The sequence below is a fragment of the Sander lucioperca genome, chromosome 22, assembly GCF_008315115.2.
Source record: "Sander lucioperca isolate FBNREF2018 chromosome 22, SLUC_FBN_1.2, whole genome shotgun sequence".
In the NCBI taxonomy this organism is placed as follows: Eukaryota; Metazoa; Chordata; class Actinopteri; order Perciformes; family Percidae; genus Sander; species Sander lucioperca.
In genome coordinates, this window is record NC_050194.1 from 15,518,475 (window position 1) to 15,541,675 (window position 23,201).

Consider the following 23,201-nt stretch of genomic DNA (forward strand, 5'->3'; position numbering starts at 1 on the left):
CCCTGAAAGCATTTAGACACACAAACAACGTCATCTGCAGCAGTTACCGAGCCCCCTCTGGTTCATAGCACGTAGGGTTGGCTGAAAGGGCACAAATTGTGCTTTTAGAGGTATGTCATTTTTGATGCTGATGAGGCAGAAATTCAAAAAAAGGTACTTATTTTGGTGATTCAGTCTTTCAATAACAATTGATGCAATCATTCTTTATATATACAAAGAAGAAGAAAAGTAGCCCACTATCACCATTTCTCAATTATCTACAAGCTGCAGAGCTAAATATGTGGCTTAAGCAGAAGAAGTATTTACATGTTAAGGTTATTTAGCAGGACAGTCTTTACTGGACAGTTTTTTAAGTAGAAAATGAGATTCACTGATCTGAAATGAGATGCTCACTGACATGGCAAACATGACTCAAAATCACCCATTACACAGATGTTTTGCTGGATTTTTTAGTAAGTGTGGGCAGTTCTATTAGTGCGTAGAACTCTGCTTTTCACAATATATGAGGTCAAAGCAATACGTTTGGGGTTAATTTAATTTTAATTCATCTAGCTGAGCCGATCAATGGAATCATTTGAGAATGTACTTCCATTACAAGTGGACTTTTATTACATTCAACAGTCCTCTTGTGTTACGATTATACTGACACTATTGATGTCAATGAAAAATCGTTGCTCAAGACCATCTTTACCCACATTTAAATGCTTATTTTATTGGTTCAGACCCTAAATACAAAGTCTCACACACAAGTGCATTATCAAATTCTGCTTTATCTCATCCAGGTCTACGCTCTCACCCCTGCATCAGAAAGCAAAACGAGACCGTATCCTGTTACCAAAGCTATTTGCTTTAACAGCTAAAGCCAGTCCATAATAAACAAGTGACTGTTGGCCAGGAAATCTAATAGAAAAGTATTATTGAGCCACCTCCACAGATGGACTGACCCCAAAGATGGTATCGCTACATCGTTGTCCAATCATCTACTTTGTGAAAGCGAGGCACGGAACAAATATAAAAATCAATACTTGGAAGTGGGCTAATTAGCAAAAAGGGAATTGTGTGCTATTATTAGGAAAGGTTATTGTGTCCATCATATTTCACAGTAAAGGTGTCTCTCTTAAACATACAATTGTTTCAAAACAGCAGATATGGAGCAACATTGGCATCTTTAAATGCCTGTTAAACTAAACCATGAACATGGATAGCTCAATTGTTGTTTTCCTGCAAAACCAAAATAACTGAGAGAAAATGGTATCTATTTTTCACTTTGTTGTATTTTTACCCCTTTCACCACATCAAAGCCTAAATCTCTATTCAGAAAGAGGGGTAGGAAAGGTTAAACGGCACTTTGCCTTTGCCTGCTAAAAAAAAGAAAAAACAGCTGTGCACCTATGCACGCTAAGCATCACTCATTAAATCTGTAATTAGAATTAAGTGCACTTGAAATCACCCTGAGCAACAATAAGCTCTGCGTCTGCAGAGGCTGCTTCTGCTCTCTGTATGTATGTAGGACCAAATGTCAATCAGTGGGATGACTATATACCAGTGTTGTAGTCAAGACCACCTAAACCGAGACCAAGTCATCACCAAGACCAGAGCGTATCGAGAGCGAGACAACACCAAGACTTTGAGGGGTTGAGACTGAGTCGAGACCAGACCAGTGCGAGTCCCACATTGCATGCCACGATAAAATGTGGAAAATGCTAACCATAGGCACTCCTGAAATTGATCAGAAAGATCCACATTCTTCATTCACCTCTTTTATTGGCATAAGTGTATCACGAGAAATGCCTAGATAAAAGGCAGTAGTGGTCTTGAAGACCGAGACGAGATCGAGACCTTCAAACAGTGGTCCCGAGACCAAGACCGATCTTGAGTGCTACAGCACTGCTATATACATACCATATATCTAGTGAGCAAATTTGAAAGCAAAAACATCACACAGAACGGAGAGGGGATGAGATCACTGTGTGATCTGCTTACCTGGATCTTGATAGGCCATGAGAAGTTACTGACGTAGACATAAAAGGTAATATTGGGGTTGCTTCGAAAGGTGAACTTCTCACAGGAGAAACTGTCTCTGTATTCCTTGATGTTAGTTTTGGACACAATGGGCACCTCCTCTCCAGAGATGGTTCCAGCTGTTGGGGCAAAGAGTTCACGTTCAGCACGCTGCCATTTGGCGTTCAGATAGCTCAACTACATACAGAGATGGAGCTGCAACATATCATTATAAATCCATTAATGGGCTTATCAAGCCATTTGGGACAGGAATGCTCTCATAAGCAATTAGTATTATTATGTCTTAAGTGCATTAAACTTGTTTTTGGTTGACCTTAAACAGAGTAGAGCTTTATTTTGTAATTATACATGCTGTCCATATTTTATTGTTAAATGGACGTGGGAGAAAAGCACAGCTTGAGAGAGGGACTGAAATGCTGCTGTCCATAGGTCATGACTGAGTCATGTTAGCACATAGTCATCATTTGAATCCATATCACCACTATCAGCTAATGCATTTAGTGTATTTCAAACCTAGATTTTAGCATTTTATTTCCTTGAGGCGGATGCAGTCTATATGAGGGCAACACAAATCTACACATATCCACTATTATTGATTATAAAGACTTGTTTGTGTCCATTTGTGTTCAGTATTCATGAGAGGGGTTGTTATTTCATTTTACAACAGCCCAAAACTGGTTGTTTCTTTCAATAAAATTCAATATGGTCAAAACAGTAAACTTTAGAGTGCCTTGTTTATATAAGATTGTTAATACCCATCACAAAATAAAAACTAATTTATTTCCAACTGAAAATCAAGTCTATTTTCTGTCTATCTAAATGTTTCAAGTCATTTCTTATTCTTCCTTGTGTCAGTGGGTCCTCAACATTGACATTCCAACCCACAGCTCTGAAACAAAAGAACTGAAAATGACAGCTTGAGTGTGGCTCCGTGAGCACGTTTATCTTAATTGAAATCACCCTCCTCCTCCTACCCAAAAGCGCTTCAACGCTCTTGTCGATTGTGAAGAGGCTCCCGTTCCTTCTGAGACACAATATCTTTGCTGGGGGAAAGAGGACCCAAGTTCTATTAATGACGGCACTCTGAAAAAGGTTAAGGTGGCGTGGGGGGTGAGGTTAACGTGTTCGAGTGGTTAGAAAATGTCAGTGTTGTGGGGAGGAAGAAAGTGGCAGATGACTTGAGAGGAGGGGAGGGCAGGAGATAAACGGTGGCACTGGACGACTGCAGTGTCCTTGGGTGTCTTTCCTCAGGGGACCTATAATACCCACTCAACAGTGATACAGCACACACTAACAAGAGAACGTACATTATTGTTTCTGCTATAGCTGTTATACCACTGACTAAATCATTATTCAAATAAATACATACAACAAATTTTAAGAAAAAGCCAAATTATCTACATTAGAAACTCAATTTCTAAAACCTCAGACATTTAAGGTGGCAGTGGCAGTTAAGTTAATGTATTGGTAACCCAACTGTATGATATTAACAGCATCATGGGAAAACGTTTGGTCATTACATACAATTAAAACATGAATGGAAATTACTAAACTGGGTTTTTGACTAATAGTGTAATATTTGGGTATATTTGAACGGTGTATTTTATTATTTCTGTGAATATTATGGAAGTAGGCAACAGTATAAATCATCAGCATGGGTCTGTGTTTGACCTGTTGGTATAAATCCCTCTATGGAAGGAAATGGCCTCTTATTTGTGCTTGGGACAAACTGAGCACTTTGTGTGGAAGTGGCCAACTACATATTCTTCTATTTTGAATATCTGTTTTGCTGACCTTCCAACGCTTAAAAAGGCTAATTCATAACATCCAAAAACGGCATTAATTTTACAATTCTGAAGCCATTTGACTCAAACATCTAATAGCATTTGTGACCTAAGCCATTTGTTAGGTGGAGAAAACACTTTTTTTAAATACATAATTATTTTGCTCTTTTACACAAATTCATTTGGTAGTCATCGATGGTAATATGTATTTTCACAGACAATGGGTGGATTTACAATACAATGAGAAGAGGAGAATAAAAGTCATTAACCAATGGGCTGTTGACACTACTACTTAATTCAAAACTTAACTTAGAAATGGACTGATTATTCAATCCATACTGATGAGATTGGAATCAATATAAAAAAAATACCACACAGTTACACAGTCACAGTTTAGCCCTCGTCAAGGTCTCTGTGAATAGAAGATGTTTCTTCAACACAGTAAATTAACTGCAAAATCAAGTAAAAGTACCTGTTGATCCCACCGACCAGGTGATGTTGAGGTTAAAGTTGTTGGATGCATTAATGGACATGTCCAAGTTCTTGTTTGCCTTCAGATGGATAACATAAAACATAAATGTAGTTAAATATAAGATAAACTGATAATATCACACACAAAAAAGAGCATGAGCAAGAGCATCATTATAGTAAAGCACATCATAAAAGCAGAGATATTATGAAGAGGTTATGCAATTCAACAAGGATTCAAGGAGCCTTAAACAAAGTTATGGGCTGTTCCAGACTCCTGGTGCAACTGTCTAGCGTCTTCATAAAAAAACGATCATCAACGTTAAATGTGGCAGCGTATGACTCGATCATTACCTGCTCAGGTGAGGCCATAAAGTTGATGGCAGTGTAGTGATTATCATCTTCCTGGATGAGACTGAAGGTGAACTGGTAGTCGATCAGGAGATTGTCTATTTAAAAAAAAAAAAGCAGTCATATCATTCGACAGCAAACTGAACATAAAGAGGAGTGGGAACTTTCTGAAGGATATACACCATCTAAGCTGCCAGCTGTGGCCTACACTACTGGGGACTGCTATGGCAGAATAAATATATAGAGATGTATGCTATGTGATATGATCAAAAGAAACTTCCAAGTGATAGAATGATGGAGACAAGTGAAATCAAAATGTCTGTAATCAAATCCAATGACGGCAATCAGGGTGTACAATTTTCTCATCAAGCAGAAAACGAGTAGGAACACCTGACTGAGAGTGAGCTTGAAAATTTGCCCTGCAGCGATTAATAAAGTATCAAACTATTCATTAATAGTGGTCACATGGCTGCATGAATTCACGACATACTGATTGAGTGTAGAGTATACACATACACATCGGATTGTATCTTCAATCACATTTGTACCATGGATGTTTGATTTTTTTGTTTGCAAGTAATGGGGCAGTAGATGATTACATTTCCAGTGGGCAGATTATTTTTTTTAACAATAAATAAAGACAGAATAATTGATCAGTCAACCTTTTTGTATAAATCCAACTATGTGGATTAAAATGCTTTCTTACTGATGCTCGGGTCAAATTGGGTGTACATCATTTTGTCTGGGTGCGACAAATCGTGCAGTAGAAAGGTGGGCCTAAACATGTTGTTCCTGTTCCAAACTTTAAATATTAGAGATCTACACGGTCTGACTTTTTAATGCTAAATATCATAATGGACATTTGTGTGTAAGTGGACATCAACAAACAAAATTGTCACATATAAATTGTGTTTGTGATTATTCAGAAGCAAAACTAAACTTGTCGCCTGACAGTTTTCTGTTTGATTGCATGCGTGGTTAAGTATCCATGTGGTAGTCAAAGGGTTTTAATTGAACAGTTTGGGAGATAGCAGAAGTGAGAAGTCAACGAATACACACTGTGAAGTAGCTGGATGACGTCACAGTGAGTGGGGCGTGTTAATCCTTGCTCAATGGCCTTTCAGACAGTCAGGGGTGTCATGTTTACAATACTGCGTAACAGAGCTCAAGAGAAGGTCCCAGTGGTATGCAGAGGTTAAAGCAAGCTCCAGGCTTTTAGTTCCTGTCTTCCCCTCATTGAGCCCGTGTCAGGCTGTGGCATTTCAAAAAGGGACAAAAACCTTGGCAAAGGCTCTGTTGTCAGTGGCGAGAGAGTTGAATGAGAGATGTACTGCAGCACCATGAAGGACACCACATCATGCAAATAAACACACAAAGCACAGACACCTACATGTACAGTATACAGAAGAATACTGGGCACTGGGTGTAAACTTTATGTCATTTTTTTATGCCATAATGCAGCCGGCTTGTTGATAGGTTTTCATTGTACTGCAGTGCACTCAAGTCAAACTAACATTTAGTCAACTTTCTAAATTAATGAAAGAGAAGGTGGCTGATTGAGGGAGAGAGTTGAGACAAGTGGAGAGTTTTTACTCCCTCCATGTCCTTGATTAGCTTAATCACTCACTCCTTCTGATGCACTTGACATTTTCACGACAAGTCATTCTATCACTGAACAAGCGCCCCTGGTGCCAAAGTGCTAAAATGCTCCATCTGCCCTGAGTGGAAGTAGTCAAGTAGAAGAGAGAGAGAGAGAGAGAGAGAGAGAGAGAGAGAGAGAGAGAGAGAGAGAGAGAGAGAGAGAGAGAGAGAGAGAGAGAGAGAGAGAGAGAGAGAGAGAGAGAATAGCCAAAAATAATCAAGGTGTGCGCATGCTTATGAGCTGTCTCTACAGCAAGTAGCCGTCCAGCGTAGAATTACTCACAGTAACAGGTTCCTCTGAGTGGATTGCCAAGGTAACGGTTTTCTGAGTCACATCTGCAGTGAAGACAACAGAGACGAGAGAACAAGATGAAGAAGAGCGCTAACAGACAGAGCAAGAATGCTTCCTTATCAGGAGCAGTGTTTGCCAAGTGCCAGCGCATTAGCTCCTGCTGTTGGCACTTCATCAGGTCTCTTACTTCTGACGAAGAGGAAATAATCTGATAGTTTGCAAAAGTTAATTAGATTTTGTTTATCAAAGCAACACAGTGACATGCAACAAACTTTATGTACCACCTGATCACAGAGCCCAGAGTGGCATCTAAAAGTAACGTACTAATTTAATCCCTTAACGTCCTTTGAGCAAACAGCCCAATTTAAGTACAATAATTCCTACTTGATTATTTGAGATAAATAATCCAAAATTGAGAATCAGAGTTTAAGGATTCAGACTTGATAATCAGGGCATATGGTGAACATCTTCACAGCACTTACAGCACATGACTTTGTTTACTTTTGATTGCAAAATGATCATCCTATTACTTTTGATTCCCCCGTCGATTCATAGCCTTGTTACAGCTACATTTTTGGAGATAACCCACAAAGATCAGGGATAACCCTGTTCTGGAGTGGAGTTTAGTATCCACAGCACTAAAGTGCAGTATATTTCTTAACCAGTGTTAGAATCTCAAACAACAATTGACAACAAATTCAATGTTGAAAAAGAACTAAACCTAAACAAGAACATGAACTACTTCAAAATGCTACAAAACAAGTACCAAAAAATACTTATCAAGACTACATTTGGTCAGTGACTCTAGGTAATTTCTGGCATCTGTTTACATCTGCATGGACCAAAGCTGTTCAACAGAAACCTTGTACAGCAGCGTGTGATCAAGATGTACACAGGAGGCATGACAAACATCAGGAGGAAATGAGACAATGAGTCTGCTGTGTAGTACTTTGAGTACAATTATATATCATGCCTTTCTTTCACTAAACTGTGCATCAAAATGATGCACCCTTGCATTTCTTATTATGCTGTTCAGTCTGTTGGAGTTATAGACTTTATTTAATTTTTTTAAAACACAAAACTCATTTTAAAGCATTTAGCAACCATTTTCCACTGTAACATTAATTAACATATACATGAAGCACACAGTAATAAAGGGCACTGATGGTCTTCATGCGGAAAGAAATATACAGTTTAATTTCCCCCTTTAAAGAGCCAGTGAAGCAAAAAATACTTTTTCTAATTCTTATGACAATACAACTATAAAACCGTGACAAATAAGAAGCAAACAAAAAGTAGTCATTTCCAGAAGAAGAAAAAAATATATATGAACTATAATTACCTCTGCCTACCCATGGTTTGTGTTTGTTGCAAGTGTGAAATGACTGTAAGCCCAGGGCCAATGAATCTATAACTCTAGCTAATGAGGGTCCAAACCCAGGGCTAAACATGGTGTGAAAATTGGACAATTACTAGCTTCCATTTGCCTCCAATCCATTGTTGTTGTTAGTTGACAAACACTAATTTTGAAGCCTCGGACATCGCCACTGTCCTCACAAATGGCAAATACAAACATTAACTGTCTATTGACAATAAAAAGATGCACCACTTTAAACCTTTCCGCCATTCACTGCTACACATTCTGTATGAACTTGATTCTCTAACAATTTAAGATGCCATCTCTATACTGTCCTTCAGAGTTGGATTAACACATTTCTAAAGAAACATGTTTTCCTGTGCATTTATTAAATAGAAGGATGTAAATGATTTTCTTGGGTGTCCTGTAAGGTCATGCAGTTTGCTTAAACCACTGCAGTTTGACACTATACACAATTTTTACACAGATAGTGTGGCATGACATCAGCCAAAATAGTCTGACTTTCAAATGAAGTGCTGCCAAGCTAAATCATTTACCATCCATAGAGTGCCATCAACTGTTCCATGGGTTTTATCAGGTTCATGGCTTTGCAAAGGCCTGTAATGAGGAGGAACATATGGCAGTGTTTATTGGATCAGTGTTCAGTGTTCTCTATCTCCTTTTTAATGCATCTCCCCGCTCTGTCTCGCAATATTTAACACTCTACAATTTACTTGGAACTACTATGTCATCCCTCTGCTGTAAGAAGAACTACATATGCACTAATAAAGTAAAAATGGCATTAAAACATACAAGTTATCTATTACCACGCTGATTTTGTGTCACTGTTGTTTTTTATCTCACAGATAACCAGTTAGAGTTGTTAAAACGTGAATATCAGAGGCGGTGTTGAGGAGTCAGAGAGGACACCCAGCCAAGAGGGATATGGAGGAGTGGAGCAAACCAGCTGAGAGACACGAACGCTGCTGAGGAGGAGGTGGTTGATAGTGATGTTACAGTGAATGACTCTCCCTCTAAAAATAACGCAACACTGGTTGTTTTGTAGCATTTTTGGATTCACAAGACAGACGGCATTACGCAAACAAATGTCAGTCAGATGTGGGTGGAGATGTGTTCCAACACTCTACACTCTGTATCACTTCCTGGTGATATTTAGAGTAAAAACGTTGTAATACTGTAATTTGAGCTTTTAAGCTTAAAAAGTGAATTATAAATTGTTCATATAGCTGATGCTTATATATCTTATATACGGTCATATCTCTTGTCTCCAACAGCTGTTTTACAGCTGCTGATTACTCAGAGACACATGCATAGTAAATGCATGCTTTAACAATATTAACTGGCCGGATGAAGAAGGATTCTGCCTCTATATCTAACCAGCAAGTCCTGAAGGACAAGCATCAGTGCTCTGACTGATCTAATGGGGGCAGGACACTGGGCTGGGGAGGGGCCAGCTCTGCTGCTCTCACTGTTTATATTAAATTGGCAAAGAAAGGGTAGAGTGCTTTTTTTACCATGGTACAAAGGACCGAGGACAAATGCCGCCACAGGCTTTTGAACCTTGCAGAACATCACTCCTGGGGCATTTTAGCTGCCTGGCATTTGTAGATGGCAAAGCACACACACACACTCGCACGCTCATCTTGAAGTGTAAAATACAACTGCCCTACGCTGTATCTTAATTTAATCTACACCTGCATGCATGCATGCACACATCTGAACTTCAGGCAATCCCCCTCCACTGTATCTTAATTTGATCTACACTCAACTTGGAACCTTTGTCTGTGCTTGTGCACACACTGGGATTTAACAGGCAAAACACACACAGACACACACAGACAGACAGACAGACAGACAGACAGACAGACAGACACACACACACACAGAAATGTGCTATGAACAATGTCCTTCACACATACGCAGGCCAAAGCAGGCACACACGTGTACACTCTCAGAGCTACTCTCTGTTACCTCCAGCACAAGAAGGATCCTGAATAATGAGCACTATCACAGAAAAATATTTCCCTAACCACTCTTGTATGAGTCATCAATGTAACGCAGTGTGGACCTCATCAATTGTTTTCAAAAACAATTCTATTTTGCACTGATGCACATTTCACTTCATTACTGCAGCTATTATTTGGAGGTCCTAATGGCGTCGGTGGTCGCGGTGCATGCAAGTGTGAAAGAGTGCATGTGTGTACTGTTGTGCACATTGCGGAAAAGACAGAGTACCCTTGTGTGGAGGTCTTTGTGTAAGGGTTACTGCTGGGGGCGGTGCGACTGAGTGGCAGACAGGGGTTGGGGTGACACTGATTACATGTAATGAGATACTAGAAATTACATTACAAAAAAGGGAACAGCAAACACCCCAACTGTCAATACATACACACTAATTAGATTACACTTGAGTAAAATTGAATACTCCAAAATGTTTGAATGTGAAAATGCATCTTGATTTTGAGATTAAAGACAGCACTGAAACAGCGGTTGTTGATAATGACAATCTAATTAAAGTGTAAATGGGACTGAATTAGCAACATATTCTGGTGGTTTATGTTGCTGGCTAAATTTGAAGCTGATAATCAGTAATGGGCTGCAGGAACCTTTCCCATAACTGGATCCAGAGCTGTATGGGCACATCCACCCTCTAAATGGCTGATGATCAGCCTGCTGGTGCTTGGCCCGTTCTGATACACCCCTCTGATTTCGTAGGGTGGAAACAGAGTCATTTGTGTCAACTGTTAGCCACCTGCTATCCGTGTGTTGCTCTGCATTGTACTGCGCTGCATTCCATCTGGTAGCAGTGATGTTTCCGTCATTTGTGCAAAGCGCCATTTATTTACTGTCAAAGTCGAGAGAAAAGCATTGAGGTCTCACTCTCCTCCAGCCTCTCCCTCTTCCTGAGCACTTGTGTTCTCTCACTCAGTGGTGTTTCTTGCACATTGTGAATATGCCTCCAAGGCTTTGACGTCAACTACCTTGTAGTGTCCAAGAAATAGACTTTGTTGATGAACTTTGAGTCTCTATAGGTGACGCACTTTCATTTTCGGTTCCAGCACGGTGGTCGTCAGTACTTAGAATAACTACCACGTATTGGCTCCTATGAAAAAACTGCTCCTGACACAAAGGGTGTAACAGGTTAAGAAGAAAAAAAAAAACAATATTGCTAGATACTGGGTTTTTATGACACATGAATACAGGTTGGACTACTACAGTTTAGATCGACCATCAAAGTATAAAAGTAGAACAATGTACTGTACATGTAATTATAAGAAAATGCTTCAGATTATGTAAATATATATTTTCTAATCACATACAGTTTTCTTCTGGTTAACAGCTCATGCAAACGCATGATTTACATACAGAGCACGATGCCTCTAACATGTTTATCCACATGTGACCATGTGTAAATTGTGTGAACATGTGCAGGCTGCGAAAACTAATTTGGCAAAACATAGTTGGGTTACTCAGTATGAAAATGTATTCTAACGACTTTCAAGTTGGGTATTTATAAAACATTATTTAAATTGATTATAAAAAAAAAGACAACAACTTTGTTTGAGATTTCAACCCGAAAGATTAAAAGGCACCCTGTGAACTTTTTGACCACTAGTGGTGCTATGGAGTGATGTTTTTAGGAGTGGTTCCCCGTTTTGTTTTGCAGGAACATGTGGAGACACCATTCCACAAGTGTAGCCATATGCCAACAAAGGCAAAGAGGAAGCAGACTAGTTGGTAAAATAGGATGTAAACTACCCACAATTTTAAATATTAAAAACCCTTGACAAATGTTTTATGAGGAAGGAAATGCATTCATTAGTTTGTTAGACCTCAGTGATACACACAATGTGTTTTGGTGAGAAACCGATCATGCAAACAGAACTTTTGTTTGTTTTTAAGAAAACTCCACAGGGGGGCATCATGACTACTGTATGTGACTTGTGCTGACTAAACGGTTGTCATTGTATTCAGCGAGAAGATGTCTCAATAGAATCAGTATGACGTGCAAAATCTGACTTGAACTTTAAATGTTTTTTTTAATTAACAAATCAGATTAAATATGGTTTGAAATGTGTGACTGAATACGTAGAAATGACAAACCTAAACACTAAACTGAATATGCAATTGTGATCCAGTGTTAGAGAGACTTATAGGACGTGCTTTTCGAGAGAGAGAGAGAGAGAGAGAGAGAGAGAGAGAGAGAGAGAGAGAGAGAGAGAGAGAGAGAGAGAGAGAGAGAGAGAGAGAGACTTCAAGGCATGGTGTGTGGGTGTGTATGTGCATTCGTTTTTGCTAGTGACCCCCCTATAACTCTAACTGCATTAGGGGTATTAAAAGCATCAGAGTCCATTCTGCTTACAACTGGGAAAGCAGACAGCTAAGTGGAGATGGTCCTCCCACACTGGAGGAAATCCACTGTGTCAGCAGAAATCCTGCTGGAGGTGGAGTTTCTGGACAATAACGCCAACTGATGGGTTTTTCTTTTTTTTTTTATACCGCCAAATCATTACAATATCCAATCCTCCACATGAGAAGGAAGAGGGCTGCTCTCAGTGATCAGAAATCAATGCCCATGAACTGTGACCTCACAGTCTATGAAGCCCATCATATAATTAAAACAAAGGGGGGACTGAAAGTCCGACTATGTCATGATTCAAAACCAAATCAATGTCCATTTAATATGTATATACTTATTTTTGAGTGTCTTTCTGACTAATTCATGACAGCACTAATCCAATATGTACAGTATTAAGGATTTGTTTAGTTAAAGCTTTTGGGTCCTCTTTAAAATCTCCAGGGTGGGTTTTTATATCTATTTCATAACAGAAGCTCTGTTCATAAATATGTGGAAATCGCTGAACCAATATTTAGGTTTTTTAGGCAAAATATCACAAACAGCACATCACACCCTCCCATATGTATCTGTCTCGCTTGTCAGAATGACTTTCTCTTAAAATAGCTGCGAGCATTTCGTCATGGCTCCATCCCAACTGATGACTGGCCCGGTAACAGGCAGCACAGAGACTCGCTTTTGATTGGCATTAACTCAAGTCAGTGAATTTCAGTCGGAACATCTCTTAGTTGACCTCTCTGTTGCAAATCTGAACTTTTGGAAACAGCGTATGTAGATGCTGAACTGACCATAAATTCATGTGGTAGTAAACAGCTATACTATGAAATGTTGGAAAATGCAACCATTTAAAAAACGACAAAGCACTTCTGTTTTTGCATGTGTGTGTAAGCATGTGGTCGGAGTACTCACAGCTGGCACTGGTCTCCTTTGATCCCCTTGGTGGTACAGAAGCACTTGCCAGTTAACACCTGGCACACACTTGCATGACCATTACACTTACAGGCTGGAAGGGGCAACAAAACACAGATGGAAATTGGATTGTTGATTAGCATCAAACAAAGCTGAAAATGTGAATAAAGTGAAGATTTTTGTTTGTATGTGCTTGCACGTTTAAAGCTTTGAGTTCAGGATCTCCTGAGGGCTATAATAAAGCCTACACTTCTTGTCGTAACAGTTGTTTTCCCCCACTTTATAGCACTAGGCTAGCAGTTTCCCATTGCTTGCAGTGTTTGTGCTAAGCTAGGCTACAGACATGTCTTCTGCTGTACTGAACACTCTGAGATGAAATTGATATTGATCTGGGTAGGATGGTAAACAAGTGTATTTCCCAAAAGATTGGCTGAACTTCAAAGATCTGAGACATGATGGAGAAAATATGCCCCCCCCTAGATAGGACACCACAATACCCACTGGGCATGTGTGTGTGTGGAATATAAAAAAGTGCAGCAATAGATGTGTGAATTGGCTCCTTAAGTGCTACTAGTGGGGCAGCCTTTCAGGTTTGCACTTGCAAAAAAATAACCTATTCCTTTCAGTTGACTGATCTTTAAAACACTGAGAAGGTGTTTTACAGAAGGGTCAGTGGACACAGTTCTAAACCTCCTTCATAGCACCTAAGATGGTACATGACTATTTCAGGTGACATGAGTGCTTTTAACTGAGTATCATAGCACTTTCTCCTACATTTCTTCTTATTGACAGCTGGTGATACAGGGATTTAGTTGTACTGTGTGCAAGTCACGCTAGGTAGGAGGGAAATGCCTAATGTGCATAAAACAAACACTAAATATGCAATGGATCCCCTTGTGTTTACATTAAAGCATGGTTCTATTTGCATGTACTCATGGCATATAATGATGTTGAGTCATTTCGCCCCCAGGCTCCAAAAGAATAAGCAGAATATTCCCTTCACAGATGATCACCTGTGTAGTTTCCCTTTACAGGTTACAGCTATAGCCATAGCCTATGCATTAGCAGCTCCCAGGTGTGTGTGTGTGTGTGTGTGTGTGTGTGTGTGTGTGTGTGTGTGTGTGTGTGTGTCACAGTCTGGCAATTCAAACAATAGCCTCCATGTAATTTCTCAGGAATGCTATTCACGTCTTATAAGGGACACGGAGCGTGGGTAAATCTTCTCTTGACAAGAAAGCTCTACTACCAGTCTTCAGTCAATCTCCAATTTATTTAATAACACCCTGAGACTGTTACCAAATTCACATAAAATCATTTTATATTCAGTTGAATGCTTAGTTCCTAAGCTAACACCCTAATGTTTACAGCCATTCTCTACATTAGATTCAGCAAACATTAAGTATGTTTGTTTTAAAAAAAAAAAAAAAAAAAAGGAAGAAAAAAGAATGCTGTATAAATTATGGCTTTGCAGTCACTCCAGAAAATGTATTCTGCACGAGACACGGATAATAAATCTGCATCAAGTGTGATATAAAAACTCAATCAAAAGTTTTGTTGAGTGTGTGTGTCTGTCTGTATATCCCTTCAACCAAAATCAAGATAAATGACGCATTTCTATTTTCAAACCACAGAAACGCAAGAAGTCAGTTCAGCGTTACCTCCACTTCCCACAGTGTACCACATCTGCTCTACACTCACTCTTATGTCAGGAAAACACAGTTGATCTTGACATTTCCTTGTCTTTAGTGAGAGTGGTATTTTCAACTCAGTTGCCATGGCAAAAAGAAACCAACAGAGACCAGATGTCTATTTTACCTTTAGTTGTTTTTCTGTGAACACTTTATGAAACCAACATGGAGGAATATTCTCATTAATCAAACAGGATGGACAAATTGTCACCAATTCCTCTCAATACACAATAGTGCCCTCTGTTAGTTAAGTTGCGTTATTACTGCATGTTTATCACGGAACATCCTAATTAGAATTCAAGAAGCAGATAATATTTTTCTAAAAGTTTAATTATCTTTTACACACAGTAGGTCTCGTCAAAATAAAAGAAAATAGAGAATGTAATTTGTGTTGTATTTGTTTAAACTTAATGATTGTTAACTGAAATGAAATGCATACAGATGATTGAGGAAAGATTAAGAGGGTTAGAGTTAAATCAATTGACTCCATCACTAAAACAATAACAAGTAAATTCATTATGTCGTATGTGTGCAGAATAACTAATTTCTGCGGTGATGCGGCACTTACCCTGGCATTTGCCGCCATTGGTTGGGTCTCCATGGTAACCCGGCATGCATGTCTGGCAGTGAGGACCAGTGGTGAGGTTACGGCACTGTTCGCACACACTGCCGTTCACACACGTGCTGTGGCCATTACACTGGCATGCTGACAAAGAAACAGAGAGAGGTTATGGATTAATGCAACAGCAGGGTTGGAATACATTTCACTGCTTTAACTTTCTGTATTTCAACTAGATGTATAGGAAATAAGTGAATATGAAATGTCAAATCTTAACACATTAAGCAACTCATGGCTACCACAGTTAATGTATCCTTATCCTAGAGAAAGCTAACACAAGGTGGAACTAACATGGATTATTTATTTATTTATTTTATGATTAGGGACAGGAAGAGTGAATTAACATGCTTGCAGTCACAATCATCTTCATGTGCCTGCAAGTCAGATTTACAGATTCATTTTTGTATAGTTTGAATCCAAGCCACACAATCATGTTGCTTATGCTCCCTGCAGCTAATTAAAAAGCTTGGATTTGACACTCGCCCAGCAAAACGTACACTTAGGGGTTGTTGTTATTATTGCTTCTTGGAAAATCAACAGACCCATTAGAGCTGTCAGCAGCTTGTGTCTGCCATGTCATATTAATTGCCATTTAATCAGACTTGACTTTTAAAATATTTTTAATGGCTGCAACTTTTAATGAAGCTGCATCTATGTGTCCAATTGGAAATAATAATTAGATACATCTAATGGAAAAGTATATAAAATAAAAAAAAATAAGAAGTGTTTCTTTTATGTAAGACTGATTCATAAGTTAACCTTGTTTGCATTGTTTTTTCCACACTGTAAATATGGATTGTTATAATTCATCCCATCATTGAGAATGAAAAAATGAAAAACGCCAAGCTTTGCACCTAAAGGCTTAAATAATAAGGCAAAATATCATCCAAAACTACATGTCCCTTCAGATTTCTCAAGGTTTTTTATTAATATCACTGAGCCACTGAGCACACCGCACAGTCTCATATTACAACTCTGAGTATATCATCGTCTTATATGACGTGGTTGTATGGACTGGGGCTTGATGACTGCATTAAATGGCATACTAGCATAAGATTGCATAAAGTCAGCAGGGAGGGATTAGTTGCATAGGGAAGCTGTAACAGGAATCCTTGACAAGAACATTTTTTTAAACTTAAGACGTGACAGTTAATAGGTACAGTAATAACAACCTCTCAAGAAGGTACACTTATGACGCATGATCTGTAATTTCAGTAAGACAGAGAGGAAGTGGATTCCTTACCAGGGCAGTGAATGAAGGCCCACTCGTAGCCCTTGTCTTTGGGGCAGATGCCCGGCTCCAGGATCATGTCCTGGGACTGGACCTGCTGGCCCTGCTTCGCCAGTCTTTTCATCGGCCCCCGGTAAGAGCCCTCTATGCACAGGCCCTTCCCTGTGCTGCTGGGATCTCCACACCAGCCACACTCAGGCTGCTCCAGGCATTGGGAACATGTCCGCAGGCCTGAACAGTTCTGGGCTAAAGGAGAGACGAAGAGTGAGAGACTTTTATTTCTTAAAACTATCATATTGGAAAGTTTCCATTACTGTTGCACTCCTTTGCTCTTTTTATTTATTTATTTATTTATTTATTTGTGTGTATATATATATATATATATATATATAAACCCCAAATTGCTTTTTTTGTCTTTGTTTATTGTCAATTTCTTTTCATTTTAACATTTATTTACCAGGGTAGTAACCTTAAAACAAACAGCAGAAGGCAAATTGTAACAAGGCCCAATGTCGCCGCAAATAAAATCCTGAGGGATGTTGCTTTCAGGATTTCAGGCTTTTAAACATACAAAATCAGTCATTTCTTAGCCTTTAGCAGGACATGCAGATTAAGGAGCATGAATGTGCTTTGCACTGAAAACACAAGCTGGTTATCTAGTGAGCTGTAGATTTGAGGGCACATAAGACGATAAGAAGCAAGTGTTGAGCATTTAACAGTTGATTGAGAGGTGAAAAGGCCAAAGAATGATAAAACAAAATGTATCAGCACACAAGGGCCAGTGAAAGGTTTGTTATTTGAGCAAAGTTCAATGAAAGGCTTAAATGTGATGTGTGAGGTGGCACCTCGCTCCAAACTCAGAAACCCAAGGGAGCGATGCTGTTTCATCAGTTGGGGGATGAACTTTTGGGCCCCTAAATTGCTTGACAAGTTTCAGTGCCGCCACTTGCCATCCAGACAGACACTTCAAATGGGGAAAATGCCACTACTATTTTAAGGAGACAAACATTGAGTGCTTTTACCTCAGTTTATGTCAAAAAGTCTCCAGCTATTCTGCTAATGGATGTGAAACCATGACGCGAGAACAATCAGCACAAAGTAAGGCCATTTAAGTATGTTTTGACAACAGGCTGATTTCTAGTGGCTGATTTCTAACTAGCATACCATTCTGAGAAAAGAAGCAGCTGAAGGAGGACTTTTGTCTTGCCACAACACAAAAGCATGTTGAAATAAAAACTCTGTGTGAACACGAACGACATAAATTGGATAGTGATCGTGACTGGGTCTGTACAGCAAAATGTGTGTCGCTTTATCCAGTGTTAAGCCGAGCAAATATAACCTGTATTCCTAGCCCCTATTCTCTCGACAACACTGTCAAGTCTGAATTTATTTATGGAAGCTTTCAAGTGCATTTTAAAATGTAAACGAGTTTAACATCATCATTTAATCACAAATGCCATCACTGCCCTCCGCAGCTTAAGAAATTGTGCAGAAACCGATAATAGTAGAGAAACAGAGGATGCAGTCAAGGCACGGCCTCTTAAAATATGATGGAATCTAGTTTTTAATGACCAAAGCATACTTCTGAATATTGTGATGGCAGAGATACAGAATTATATTTTACCAGTACTTCCTAATGGCTTCTTTTAATATAAATACAGCACAGAATAACAACTAATGACTATTTTCAAAATCAGTTCATCTGCAGATTATTTTCTCAATGAATCAATTAATGATCCCTCCCTCCCCCTATAAAGTGACAGAAGAGAAAATGTGAGTTACAAATTTTAAATTCCCAGAGCCAAAGGTGCGTATTCAAATAGCTTATTTTGTCCCACCAACAGTCCAACAGACTCATTGTTTCAGCTCACCTACTGTACTGTGCATCTAGTCACTTACAGCGTAACTGCAGGACCTAAAACAATGGAGTTGATGTAGTATGGAGCACACAGCCCACTATCTACTATCAAAGATCAAATCAAGGACCAAGCAAAATGCTGGGAGGAAAAAGGGAAAGTCAACTCCACGCTGCATCTTTTAAATTACAGTATATCTGAAGTAAATGCAGCTTCAGGGGATTCGCTTTTTCTGACCTATGTTGATGAAACAGATAGACAGTGTGTTCATAGCAGAGATGTGATGTTGATACATTTGGTCTGACTGTTTGATCTGGTAAGATAAGAAGCTGAAGAGGTATTATGGATTACTACTTAACATGACAGGTAGAAATCACTAGAACTGCTGCTGAAGGCCATGAATAAAGAGTGCTTCCTTACAGCAAAGCAACAAACTACTACCAAGTATTAGTAACTCCCAAAAAATAACTACTTGTGCAAGGTCAGAAATGCAAAATTAAAAATATCTACTGAGAGCAACACATACATCACAGTCTGCCCTTTCAAAGCCTCCCTGAAGGTAATGATACTACAGGGCATTTCATCCAAGGTCTATGGTTTGAAGTACATGTGTGCAATGTACTCAGCATAAAGAAAGCCTCTCTATGCACTGAAAATGAGGAGGAAAGAAGTAAAGTAAGAGAGGTAATTCAAGACTTAAGTGGTGTTTTCAAAGGTTTGAAACTTGAAGGAGCAAAGTCAGAGCAAACAGAAAGAGAATTTATAGGATACCCTTCTCTGTCCTTCAAGCCAAAGGGGACAAATTCCTCAAGACAAATATCCACAGTGTACAGAAACGTCTCTGAGTGACCCAACACCAGCTGACACAAATTAATTTGAGACTGCACCCTTCAGCTCCCTAAATTTGTTACTCGCTAAACTGATCTGAGATGTTTTTACGATCTGACACAACTGTGGATATAATTCATACATCACGCAGCACAACAGCACGGACCTTCAGGTGAGGGATCCCTCGGATCAACTTAGCAATGTGAAGTGAAAAATACTGTCAACAGTTTAGCCTCTCTATGTGTCCAGTGCTTATTTTATTTACTTTTAGATATGATGACAAATAAAAATAACAAATGAAGCAGATGTGTTTTGTTGTTCCAAGATATCGTTTCATGTTTGAATCTAAGCCTATTATCTGATCTATTCAACTCTGATGGATAATCACTTTTTCCTCGGGTGAATCTTTTCCGTAATCCTACTCCAAAAACTACAATAACGTTCATATTTACATTACTGTATATGCAGCTATTCCCATCATACTTCTCATTCGCAGAGAGAATTTATTTTTGTAGGTTTCTCTGTAATTGTTCCTTGATACGTGACTGTCTTTAAACCACGTAAAGCCAGATACTGCTTAATAGTCCATCAGTAGCATGGTCAACAGGGAAATCAGTTGGGGCGACTCTATGCGAGAGCAATTGGGCATTACAACGTCAAAAAAAACTTCCAAAGCGAATCAAAGGAAACTAATACCATTTTCCCTCTGACACAAACACCTTCCACTTTAAGCTGTTTTCCTCCCTTAACCTCCTTTCTGGCTGTGATGAATATTGATTGCTTACAGAAAGCAACCTGGGAAAGCGTATTGCCGGCTACCTTAATGCCAGACTATAGACTCAAAGAAGCCTCATCTAGATTATGGTACGTAAAAGACACTTACCCACACAATCACCAGTCTGCCACTCCAGACACTGGCCATAGGGGAAAGAGATAACATAGGCAGTTGAGTCGACACAGCGCTGCGCACTGCCGCACCACATACACTCCATGGCCTGGCTGGTACAGTTGGCACAATTGGTGTGCAGCGAGCAAGGCTTCTTACAGGATGGACGGGAACTCTGGTTGGGGTTTCCTGGACAGGAAAGGACAAGATAGAAGGAAAGGATAATGGGTCATTTTCATATCAGAGTGCAATTCCTATGTAATGTTACAACGTTTCCAAACAGATAGATCATATCCATGCAGTATACGCATGCATGCATGTGAGCGTGTCTTACCGGTAGCTTTTTCACAGATGAGGCCATGGGCAGTGGCAGTGCATGGATTGGCCCTCAGGCCTGACACCTGAGGCTCCTCCAGGTATGCACAGAAACCAGAGTCACTGGGCTCGCCGGGCAGCCAGCGCAGGCTGCCGTTGGTGAAGGGAGACATGTCCTCCCAACCCCAGTACGACACGTTGATTTTTCTCAGGCCCACCCAGGGAGACAGCCGCTGTGGAGACACGGAAAAAATGCTTAACACATAAAGGCCGGACGAGTCACTGGGTATTCAAATGTAGGATAAAATATCGCAACTCTGCCTCCCCTTTCTGCTCCATCATGCTATTTAAGAAATGAACGGCTACTGCATTTACACCTGGGAACCAAGAATGCCATTAAAAGTCTGCTGAGAATAATTTCACAGATATGAATACTTATTTGCCTTCAGGATTTAACTCAAAGTAATGGGGAAATGATGGGAAATTGCATGTCAAGGTTCTGTTTGGAACAAACACACGAGTTTCAACTCCAGCAGACTGACAACAAATGATATCCTCATGAATACAGCACGCATGACCAAACTAAAATCATCAGTAGACTCCATAATTTTCTTTCAGTGCAAGGCAGCTGTGTAGCTGTGGCGAGATGAGAAGGTGAGTGTTGAAAGAGACTTGAATTATGATGTTAGGACAATTTATTTTTCTTTCTATGAACAAATCGTAATTTATGAGTCATAGTTTATGAGCCGTTCTCAACTGTATTGCTGGGCATACTGGACATCTCAAGGTGCAGCATATCACAGTATGGGTCTAAAGCATTTGGAGCCTACTAACTCAGACATGTAAACTCGAGGAGGGACGAATGCCACAAACTTACACACATTTTGTATTTGTGTCACCGATTTCCGTTATTGTGTTGATATATTTGTGCATATTAAGAATCGATTAGAAAATTTAAAATGCACTTTATAAAAGCAAAGGAATTTCAAAGTTATACTCTGATCAAAGTGAAAACTAAAAGAAAAGCTATGCCTTAGATAAGTGCTTATGATTGTTCCTACAGACAGTGAGTCATATGGCCCTGGTGTGTTATATAAAGCAGAAAGAAGAAACTGTGACAGTGTATCTCAGAAACTAAAGCCAAGCATTGTTTTCTACTTGTAATTGCATCATAGTCAAAAACAAACCATACAGTCTGTGGCACTGCCAAATCGAAAACAATGTGATGAAAAATGGTTGAAAGACATGAATTACACAAGCTAAAAGCAGGGCCGCAATCAGACAGGAAACCGAGCTGTGCACAAGTACAAAACTGATCAGGAGAAAATCATCTCAGAATGAATAACTCATCAGAGTTACAGACAGATAATCTTTGTTCTCTTCTGTCAGCTAAACACCAAGTGGTAAGCTGCATACCCAATTACCTGGCGTCTGAGGATAGCTGAAAATATTTCGGATTGAATTTGACATACCGTATTTACTGCAGGCTTTTATATTTACCTTGTCTTGTTGCTGGAGCTTCTTTAGTTCCTCAAGCACAAAGTCCACTTGTTTGGAGGTGGTGAGTGAGGCGATGTTTCCATTGAGGTTCTTGCAGTAGTGTTGGGCATTGTCATAACTCTCGCGGCTGGAGTTGATCCTCAGACAGGCCTCCCCCACCTGGCTCCATCCCTCACTGCACTGCTGGGCTGGGAAAAAAAAAAAGTGTATGATAAGAAGATGTATGAGCCATGGGCCAAGACATGTTAGATGTTAGTAATCTGTGAAACTATTTTGACAAGACTTTTTCATTTTAGCCATTTGGTGCTAAGGAGGTTGTGTACAAAGGGTTTTTAGAGCTTTTTGGTTGACAACAGTGGCCTTCTGTCGGCGAAAATGACGCTATGACACCGGTGTGAGTGAACCAAAACCTGTTGTAAAGCTACGTGAAGCTGATGGAAGCTGCAGATTTGGGTGATAATTCTGAGTATGTTCATCACTGAGAGGGACCCATTTCACATTGTTTTCACCTTGTCATTTGATACATTTAAAAATATATGTATAAATTATTTAAGCTTTAAATTCAATTACACTTTAAATCATTAGTTAAATTCTGCTCAACACCATTCTTCAAGAAAAAAGTAGAGAACATAGCAGACTTCCTGCAATCTGTGTTTATGATTATCTGCTTCCTTCCAAACCACAGCAGACTAAAGATTTAGGACTTTGTGTGAGTGTGTGTGTGTGTGTGTGTGTGTGTGTGTGTGTGTGTGTGTGTGTGTGTGTGTGTGTGTGTGTGTGTGTGTGTATGCGTACATGTGTGCATGCGTGCGAGCACGTGTAATCTGCACTTGTTTGCCTTAGAGAAAGCCTGTTAATTACTGCTTCTCGTAAAAAATATGGTGGGTGCTCATTTAAATGTGTGTGCAAGTACATGCGAATCGTGCCGAGACTCCCCTTCAGGCATCAGAAATACACACATACACACATAAGATTTGAAACTCCCAAACATTGCTGCAACAAGCCCTTGGGCGACAAGTTTTTACAAACTGAAAAATATGGATATAGAGACAGCAACATTTCTTGAGATTTAGCCA

General features: G+C 39.5%; 1 protein-coding gene across 2 annotated transcripts in view; it reads right to left on the reverse strand.

Moving 5' to 3' along the window:
* atrnl1b (attractin-like 1b) overlaps positions 1 to 23,201 on the reverse strand; it is a 60,893-nt gene that overhangs the window by 26,025 nt on the left and 11,667 nt on the right. For both annotated transcript variants that reach the window (XR_004107660.2, XM_031315068.2), the window contains exons 15-24: positions 22,126 to 22,313; positions 20,645 to 20,858; positions 20,308 to 20,499; positions 16,753 to 16,986; positions 15,459 to 15,596; positions 13,203 to 13,296; positions 6,550 to 6,602; positions 4,629 to 4,723; positions 4,279 to 4,357; positions 1,984 to 2,141 (exon numbers count right to left, since the gene is read on the reverse strand). Coding sequence is in view for 1 of the 2 variants with exons in the window: in XM_031315068.2 (XP_031170928.1) it covers positions 1,984 to 2,141; positions 4,279 to 4,357; positions 4,629 to 4,723; positions 6,550 to 6,602; positions 13,203 to 13,296; positions 15,459 to 15,596; positions 16,753 to 16,986; positions 20,308 to 20,499; positions 20,645 to 20,858; positions 22,126 to 22,313 (1,445 nt within the window). In the remaining variant the exon portion in view is untranslated. The remainder of the gene's footprint in view (positions 1 to 1,983; positions 2,142 to 4,278; positions 4,358 to 4,628; positions 4,724 to 6,549; positions 6,603 to 13,202; positions 13,297 to 15,458; positions 15,597 to 16,752; positions 16,987 to 20,307; positions 20,500 to 20,644; positions 20,859 to 22,125; positions 22,314 to 23,201) is intronic.